This window comes from Vanessa tameamea, chromosome 18 (assembly GCF_037043105.1).
Source record: "Vanessa tameamea isolate UH-Manoa-2023 chromosome 18, ilVanTame1 primary haplotype, whole genome shotgun sequence".
Classification (NCBI taxonomy): domain Eukaryota; kingdom Metazoa; phylum Arthropoda; class Insecta; order Lepidoptera; family Nymphalidae; genus Vanessa; species Vanessa tameamea.
The window spans coordinates 7,687,358-7,696,620 of record NC_087326.1 but is presented as its reverse complement, the minus strand read 5'-3'; the positions used below and the strand labels follow the sequence as shown (position 1 = coordinate 7,696,620).

The window sequence follows — 9,263 nt, the reverse complement described above, 5'->3', positions numbered from 1 at the left end:
TTTTTGATATTATACCACTCAGGGGTGAAATAATTTAAGCGTTTTTTTATATATTACCACAAAAAGGGGATGAAATAAGGGATGACATTTTTTATGGAAGTCCGTCATTTTTTAAGTTAAAAACATGAAACTTTATTTTTGGGATACTGGTTAGTAGATATGTATTCAAGCGTTTCTGCATATTCAACTTATAAAGGGTTTAATAAGGGTTGACATTTTTTATATAGGTTAGTCTGGAAGTCCGTCATTTTGAAGTTAGAAGCAAAAACATTTATTTTTGGGCTACCGATTAAAAATGAGTTGATTCACATTTAAACGTTTTTGGATATTTTACGCCTAAGGAGAGAAATTAAGTAGATATTTTGTATATAGGATAGTCTGGAAGTCCATAATTTTTTAAGTTAGAAGCATGAAATTTAATTTTTGGTATACCGATTAAAAATGATTTGATACGTATTTAAACGTTTTTGGATATTTTACGCCTAAGGAGGGAAATAGGGGTTGACATTTTTTATATAGGATAGTTTGGAAGACCGTTATTTTTGAAGTTCGAAGCAGGAAACTTTATTTTTGTGCTACTTATTAAAAATGAGTAGATACGTATTTAAGCGCTCTTGATATTTTACGCCTAAAGGGAAAATTAGGTGTTGACATTTCGTATACAGGTTAATCTGGAAGTCCGTCATTTTGAAGTTAGAGGCTTGAAATTATATTTTTGGGCTAGCGATTAAAAATGAGTTGATTCGCATTTAAGCGTTTCTGGATATTTTACGCCTAAGGTGAGAAATCGGGTTGTCATTTCTTATATAGGATAGTCTGGAAGACCGTCATTTTGGAAGTTAGAAGCATGTGATTTAATTTTTCGGCTACTGATAAAAAATGAGTATATACGTATTTAAGCGTTTCTGAATATTCTACCCTAAGGGCTGAAATACACACCAATGTGGTATACAAAGGGGTCTTACATTAACATAATATTTTAAGTTAATTTATAAATAAATTCATATTCTACGCGAGCAACGCCGCGGGTAACAGATAGTATCTAAAAAATTAATAGATCTCGACCGTATTTGCGGATCGACTTCGAATCGATTGTTGATACAGAAGAATTGTTTTCTCATACTTGAGTTTCTAATATGTTATACCTGATCCGTGCGGTAAAGACATCCTGATGATCATGTAATACAAGTCTTTGCATAGGCAAAGCCTGTCTATTATAGAATATATACCAGTTCCGCATATACACGCAAATTATTTTCTCAATTTTAGTTTTAAATTTATGTAAAAAAAAGATGGTTTATTTGCATGAATGAAACGTGAGGTTTTGTTTAGCGAGGAGAAATAATGATATACATAAAATATGATTATTATTTAAAAGAATAAAAATATATTTATATAAATATAGCTACAGATATATATTTATACAAATATTGTGTAAATCATAATCGCGCGGAATAGCGGCAAGATTGCTTACAGCATGAATTGCAATTCTGATTACCGGTATGTAAAATGAACTCACCTGTACCACCCACTTATCAGATATTCTATCGCCAAACATCAATATACTGATAGTATTACTTAGTCATTTTGTGTTCCGATTTGAAGTGTGAGTGAGCCAGTGCAATTGTAAGTACAAGGGACATGACTTCTTAGCTCCCAAGATCGGTGGCACATTGGTGGGATGTAAGGAATTGTTAATTTTTCTTACAGCACCAATTGGCGTTGGTGACCACTTACCATCAGACGGCCCATTTGACCGTCTGTAGAGATATTGGCGTAATACCTCGTATATTAGTATATATAATAGAACGATATAATCAACAGATGAAACTATTCATTATCTCTGAAAATGTTTTGATTGTATAATATAATAAAGATAAAAAAATACATTATGATATTAATGTTAAGAAAAAAATTTAGTTTTGTTGGTCCAGTTTTTGCTCTATTTGGATACAGATCATGAGGTCTCTCATATTATAATATTTTCCTAAAACATACTACATTTTTTGAGTAAAAATCAAAATTAAAATGGATTACTTAGCAAGTATTTATATAAATTCAAAAATAATGAACTACAAAGAAAATGTCATTAACAGATATATTTTTTTTAATTTATCTAATAAAGGTAAATTTATGTCGTAGATATAATTTAAATGCCATCGGGATCAATTATGGAAAAATCTTAGTATTCCAAGGCACACGGCTTCAGGCACGGCCGGCCGACGTTGAAATTTAAGTACTTCATTTGTTTTACTTTTAATATTAAAATGATAACTAAGTAATGGTAGGAAATCCAAGACTATGAATTTGTAAGATTGGGAAATAGGCACAAATCATGGACTTCATCAAGGACATCAATTTTGCAACAAAACGAATGTTGTCTACTGCAATGAGCGATACACAAACACTTATTAAATTTGTTTTTGTTTAAAATTGAGGTAAATCTTAAAAACCGGCTGATACGTGACCGGTTTGTTTAACAACCGGCGAATGTTCGCGACACACCCGCTTCAGCCACCAGTCGACGCGATGGCGTTACGATCTACACTCCTGCGCATTGGTATGTAAATATCTATATATATATATATTTATAGAAACTTTATTATCTATATCCCGTTTATTCTTTAAAATGAAAATATAATTTAAATAGCTGAAGATATGATCATACATTTATGTTTAATAGTGTTTTATTTTGACATTCATTTGTATGTTAAGGGCGTTCACTTGATAAATAAGCACAATGTTATTTCGTCAGTAACAAGCCTTGGCGATGGTGTAGTGCAAAATATTTTAAATTGAATAAGTTTACATTTACTGATATTGTATATGAGATTTAAATGGTGTGGAAAGTAATGGCGTTTCTAATACTTATCTTATTTCTGTAAACATTAGTGAAAACCTTGAACGAGCCAAATGAGAGTAATTTATGTACGACGTATAATTGGATTATTTGCTATACTTATCTGAGGTTTACAATACGACAAAACATTCATTTGATGTGAATGGAATATTTATGGATCATTGCTAAAAAATATTTTACTGTTTAAATGAGCGATACCTGTTGTTCATATTGATTATATTAAAACTCTACCTACCTGTATTTGTTTGTATATTTGACACCAACGTCTTAGTTGACTATTTTTATTAGCGTACGAATATAAGTTTATTTCGAACAGTATACCTTTGAGTATAATATAAAGATTTAGTATGTAGAGTTAAAAAAAATGTCAACATTTCATAACGATTTATGGACCTTAGGATGTAAATTTATTTAAAAGATTTATTTTAGTTTAATAAGCGAACTAAAATTATGAAATATATTTTGTATATATTAAAGAAATAGTTATTTAACATCAATTGTTATATTTTAAAATATTTACCGTCAGATAGAAATGTAAAGCCTAAATATTGTTATATTTTTTATGATACAATATTTAAAACTAAAGTAATCAAATAGTAGTTAGTATTACACGTTAAGTCTACATAGTAGGCGTCAACGTACGATTACAAAAAAAGCAGCTAACATATTTTTACGCATAAAAATCTATGACTTCAAGAATTTACTTCTCACTTATAATGTTTAAAAATTAAACAAGTATAATTTAATAAGGAAGAACAAAGAACCTGTCATCTTTCTTTCTTTATAAAAATAAATCGATTACCGCTTTTAGTGTTTAATGGACAACAAACACGTCAAATACATGAGCTGAAGAAAAAGGAGCACGCTGGAGTTACAAAGCTTCGTGAGGTCGTAGAAGACCGACTTCAAGAAATAAAACGGTCTAAAACCTGGAAACATGAAAGAATCCTCACCTCACCACAAGATACTAAGGTGTGAACGATTTTTTATTTAGCTTAATAGTTATTTAAAATTGATAGGCTAATTGCCAATGGGGCCACTGGATGGTAAGTGGTAACCAGTTACATTGGCACTGTAAGAAACATTAGCCATATGTTATATCGTCAATATGCCACCAACATTCGGAATTAAGATGTTGGGTGCCTCGTTTTTCTTGGCAAATCTTGCAGTAGTTAATAATATAGTATTCATATCAAGTTTCAATTAAAACTGAAACAGCTTCTCTACTATTAATAAAGGACAATTTAGTTAGTTCTTTTTAATTTTTCAGGTAAAAGTAAAGGGATCAGAAGGAGAATTTCTCAATTTCTGTGCTAACAACTACTTAGGATTAGCTGTGAGTACAAATAATAATGTCTTATTTTTTTTTAATGACGCTAAATTAGTTAATTAAAATTGTATTTTTTTCTTTTGTTTAAAGAATCATCCAGAAGTCGTAGAAGCTGCTAGAGAAGGCCTAAGCAAATATGGTGCTGGACTTAGTTCCGTTCGTTTCATTTGCGGGACGCAAACCATGCATAAGGTGTAATAACAATTCAATTTTTTATTCAATAAGCCCAATAATTTACGTGTATTATCCATTTATTTTTACATAAAATACAAAAAATATATTTTTATATCATTAAGTATTAAAAATACAATGAATTGTTATAAACAAAGAGCTGTCTATTATGTATAAAAACAAAAAAATATATATAATTGGTTAGGAATAATTGAACGAAAAAACATTGAACATAGCAAGGGTAGCTTGATATAAATCTGTAATTGTTGTAAACTGTATAATTGTTTTTTTTTATCAATAAATACCATAGCTTATTTAATTCTTGTTAACGTATTTAATTAACAATATATAAATGGCATTATTATTTTATACAGGAACTCGAAGACCGTCTTACCCAATTCCATGGACGAGAAGATACGATCCTCTACGATTCGTGTTTCAGCGCTAACACCGGGTTATTCGAGGCTTTATTGACTTCTGAAGATGCCGTCTTCTCAGATACATTGAACCACGCCTCAATCATTGATGGAATTAGATTATGCAAAGCGCAAAAGTTGCGTTACCCGCATAAGGATCTCAATGGTAACAATTTAATGTTAATTTTTACTTCATTGTTATTACTTTAATTTTATGTCTTGCTTAAATATTTTTAGTTACTTAATTATTATAACAGTTTTCCGGCATAGACCCACTCCTATAGTCTATTCCGATGGCAGTAGGAAAAAAGATAAACAAACCTTAGATTTGCGTATTTAATGCAATATGCTAATAATACGCCGATATTGTGCACTACTAAGATTTTGTGATTAATATATCTTCATTTATAATACAACGACATTTATTACACTTAAGTACTTATTTCCACTTTAATTTTACTTCCATAATTCCGATAACAGTTTCGTCGACGTTCAAAACGCCATTTTTTCACAAATCCACAGTGAAAAATTATAGATTAATCAAGCTCTCGACCAATGATATCGCGTCAATTTGCTGTCAAATTTTGTTCATTTGGCTTTTTTCCTGTTATGGTTGGAATACAGTATACGTAGCCTGGCGTACCGTCAAATATAAAAGAAACTAGAACTAATCAAAGATAGTGAGAGTTAGACATTGACAATTTTAGTACATAAAAATATTTTTAATTCACGTAACACCTCATTTGGCTTCAATGGTTTATTATTTTCCAATAAAAATGTATCCTTCTTACCTTTCGGACCATCCGTTTCTATGAATTTGTTCGCAATTTCTATATTTGTAACTGTTTTCACTTTTTCAGAAAGTCACCAACAACAGTATATACGTTGTTATATTACCTTTTCGTTTATCTGTTATAATTAAATGTAATTTAATATATATTTTTAAATGTTATAAAACAATACAAAAGCATCCATGGGATACTGTTTTTCTCGATACATAGAAAACTCATGCATGATAAATTGCGGTAATCTAACCACAAAAAAGTACAACAACCTCAAAAACACTTCTCAGTATTAAAAGGAAGTGCATAATTTCTCGAAACCTACTAAAAATACCCAACAATATTATTCAGGGCTTTTTTATGTATTTATTATGGTCTTAAAGTAGTTACCTAGTAACATTTTGATAAAAGCTACTTGAATAAAAACGTATTTAGTTTTGCTCGTGACGTCTTTTTAAAGAACAAACACTAATATTCTAGGGAATGAAAATTATAGGGACATGTCATAATCTTACGTACCTACACGCGTATTATAACGGGGTTCCACTCTTTCTAACATCATTTGATTTGACATTCAAAAGAGACACAGCATTGATTAACTAATACTTTTAACTTGGTGGTAGAGCTTTGTGCAAAGCCGCCTGGGTAGGTACCACCCATCCATCATATATTCTACCGCTAAGCAAACAATGCTAAGCATTGTTGTGTTCCGGTTTGAGTGAGCCAGTGTAACTACAGGCACAAGGGACATATCATTTTAGTTCCTAAAGTTGGTGGCGCATTGGCGATGGAGTTGTTGAGATATTTATAGGCGGGTAGCGGTGACTACTTACCATCAAGTGGCCTATTTGTCCAACTGCCTACATGTGCTATAAAAAACCATCCTTTAGCAACATATATTAGCCAAGTCGTATTTTTTTAGAAAATAGAATAATGGATAAAAATTCGCGTCAAAACCTTTCTTCATTTTGTTGATGGTTGTTAAAAATGCTTCCCTAATTACAGTAATAATTACGGTTTTAGAGTTGGAACACCTCCTCGCTCATAGCCAAGCTAGGTTGAAACTGATCGTCACCGATGGCGTATTCTCGATGGATGGCAACGTGGCTCCTATTAAAGGATTACGAGATTTAGCTGACAAGTACAGAGCCTTATTAGCTGTGGACGACAGTCATGCTACAGGGTTCTTTGGAGAAACTGGACGGTGAGAAAATTTGCCATATGTTATTAGAAACTAAAAATAGATCGAGTTTTTATATATTTATCCAATACATCTTTCATAATTCTAACTAGCTTACTTCTGCAGAATAAATGTTGTAGAAATACCTGTTTACTTACCCAAGAAAAAATGCCTTTATGCGATTTACATTATCAGTAATAAACAAATTCACATGGGCACTCTGATGTATTAACCTTTTTATCTTCGTTAATGGGATGATTTGAAACAGTAGCAAACGTATTAACGAAAGTTCATATACATTTTTAGAGGAACAGAAGAGTACTGTGGAGTTAAGGGAGCGGCAGATATCATCTGTTCAACTCTTGGCAAAGCTGTAAGCGGCGCGGCCGGAGGTTACACAACTGGTCCTAAAGAACTGGTATCGTTACTTAGAAATGTATCGAGACCTTACTTATTCTCGAACGCACCTCCTCCGCCAGTTGTTGCAGCTTGTTTAAAGGTAAGTTATGCCTTAACTTTTCACACTTTGTTCAATATTATTATTTATTTTAAGCACAAGTTTGTGCACTATCACATGTGCACACTCTACTACTATCACAATGTGCTGGAACGGCAAATCTGACGCGACCAGACAAAGTTTACTTGCAGTTGTTATAGCTTTTTTAGCTTTTGCTTTTGAAGTCCAGACTCCAAGCTGCTACTGAGAACTTTATGACAGCATAACTAAATAATTTTTTACTGGTCCTAACAAGTTTACACAAAAAGCAAAAACTTTCGATGAGAACTAACGAACAACTTTTTCAGTCTTTAGATCTTGTAGAAAACAGCAGTGAACTCCGTCAACGCTTACGAGAGAACACTCGTCTCTTCCGCGAGGGAATGACAGCGGTCGGCCTCACCGTAGCTGGAGATGATCATCCCATTTGCCCCGTCATGGTGGGAGAGGCCGCACTCGCTTCAGACCTCGCAGCTGGCATGCTTGGTGAGCAGAATCAATAAAGATTTGGTTGCTATCTTTATAAACAGCCTTATTTGAGGCTAATAAAAACTTTAACGTATTGAAATATCGTGACAATGGCAGTTATTTGATATAATATAGTTGAAAGTAGACAAAATTATCTTCGAAACTACTAAACTAAGTTTTTTGTCTACATACCAACCGAAATTTGAATAATTTCATTTATCCTTTAATAAGCATTTATTGCATATAATGAATGTTACTTTTATGAAACATAATCATTAGACCAAGGGTAAAAAAATTACCCCTAACTAATATATATTATCGGAAAACAGAATCCGGCGCTCTTATTAGAAAATATATCACAATTATTTAAAATCTCCTACATCATTAATATTATTGAGGGCATGTTTGTCTTCGCGGCGGTTTACCTTCGAGTCTTTACCCAAAATACTAATATAAAACTAAGTGTTAGATTTTTAAAATAGTTGTTTGTAATAGTAGTCTTTCGTTATTCTAGAGCGTGGGGTGTACGTGGTGGCGTTCAGTTATCCGGTGGTGCCGAAGGGCAGCGCGCGAGTGCGCGTGCAGCTGAGCGCGGCGCACGCGCCGGACGACGTGCGACGGGCCGTGCAAGCTTTCGCAGATGTCGCTAGGAATATTGGCTTTATTCAAAAATAGAATTGTCTTTGAAATTTAAGAAAACTAAAATGATTTGGCAAATATACCTGATGTATGTATTGTTATCAAATTTAAATTGAAAATTAGTTACCTTTTAAAAGTTGAATTTTTTATAAAAAAACATTTTGCAGTTCAATAAATTTTAAATTGCAGCTTACTGTACTTAATTACTGAGTGTTTAGAAAGCAGATTGTTTTTTTTCCATTGTATTATAATAGATAAATATATTGATTTGTTAAACAAATTTATCACACATGCTTTTATCGAATGCGATTAGTCTTGTTCGCACCAAACTTAAATCCTGCCTTTGTAGATTTTTTATAATGTATTTGCGTATTTAAATATTCTACATGCTATTATTATAAGTACTTATATTTGTTGAAAAAAATTTTTTTAATGTACATACAACGAATAAATCAGCTATATTAAAAATTCCAACTCTTACCCTTCTGTAATGCATTTAAATTATATTAAGGCTACTGAAGTAAAATCCATTTGAGAATTATTTAGGAATCACTTTTCCTCGACATATGCTATTGATGATAGCGTGCTCATCTCATTGCCTAGATTTCAATATTACTTGTCCATACAATGAAATTGGAGATTTTAAAATTACACGAGAGGATGTCTATAATAAAATAAAGACTTGATATAGCCAAGGGACCTGGACCTGATAATATTCCTGCAATATTTCTAGTTAATTGTGCAAAGGCAATATGTTTGCCACTATCAATAATTTATAACAGATCATTAGAAATTGGACAATTTCCTGAAGTTTGGAAAGAAACACGCATTGTTCCTATATATAAATGTGGTAAACATGAGTTAATTGCTAATTATCCCCCAATTTCAATAATTTGTACTATGGCTAAAGTTTTCGAATCC

The 9,263-nt window shown here is 32.0% G+C and overlaps 1 protein-coding gene across 1 annotated transcript; it reads left to right on the top strand.

Annotated features, from left to right (window-relative positions):
• Positions 1 to 2,442: 2,442 nt before the first annotated feature.
• Positions 2,443 to 8,508, top strand: LOC113399934 (2-amino-3-ketobutyrate coenzyme A ligase, mitochondrial). The gene is made up of 9 exons (XM_026639237.2): positions 2,443 to 2,560; positions 3,672 to 3,832; positions 4,131 to 4,196; positions 4,281 to 4,382; positions 4,736 to 4,943; positions 6,583 to 6,763; positions 7,046 to 7,238; positions 7,544 to 7,721; positions 8,218 to 8,508. The coding sequence occupies exons 1-9, from the start codon at positions 2,491 to 2,493 to the stop codon at positions 8,376 to 8,378; spliced, it is 1,320 nt and encodes a 439-aa protein (XP_026495022.2). The 5' UTR covers positions 2,443 to 2,490; the 3' UTR covers positions 8,379 to 8,508.
• The last annotated feature ends 755 nt before the right edge of the window (positions 8,509 to 9,263 follow it).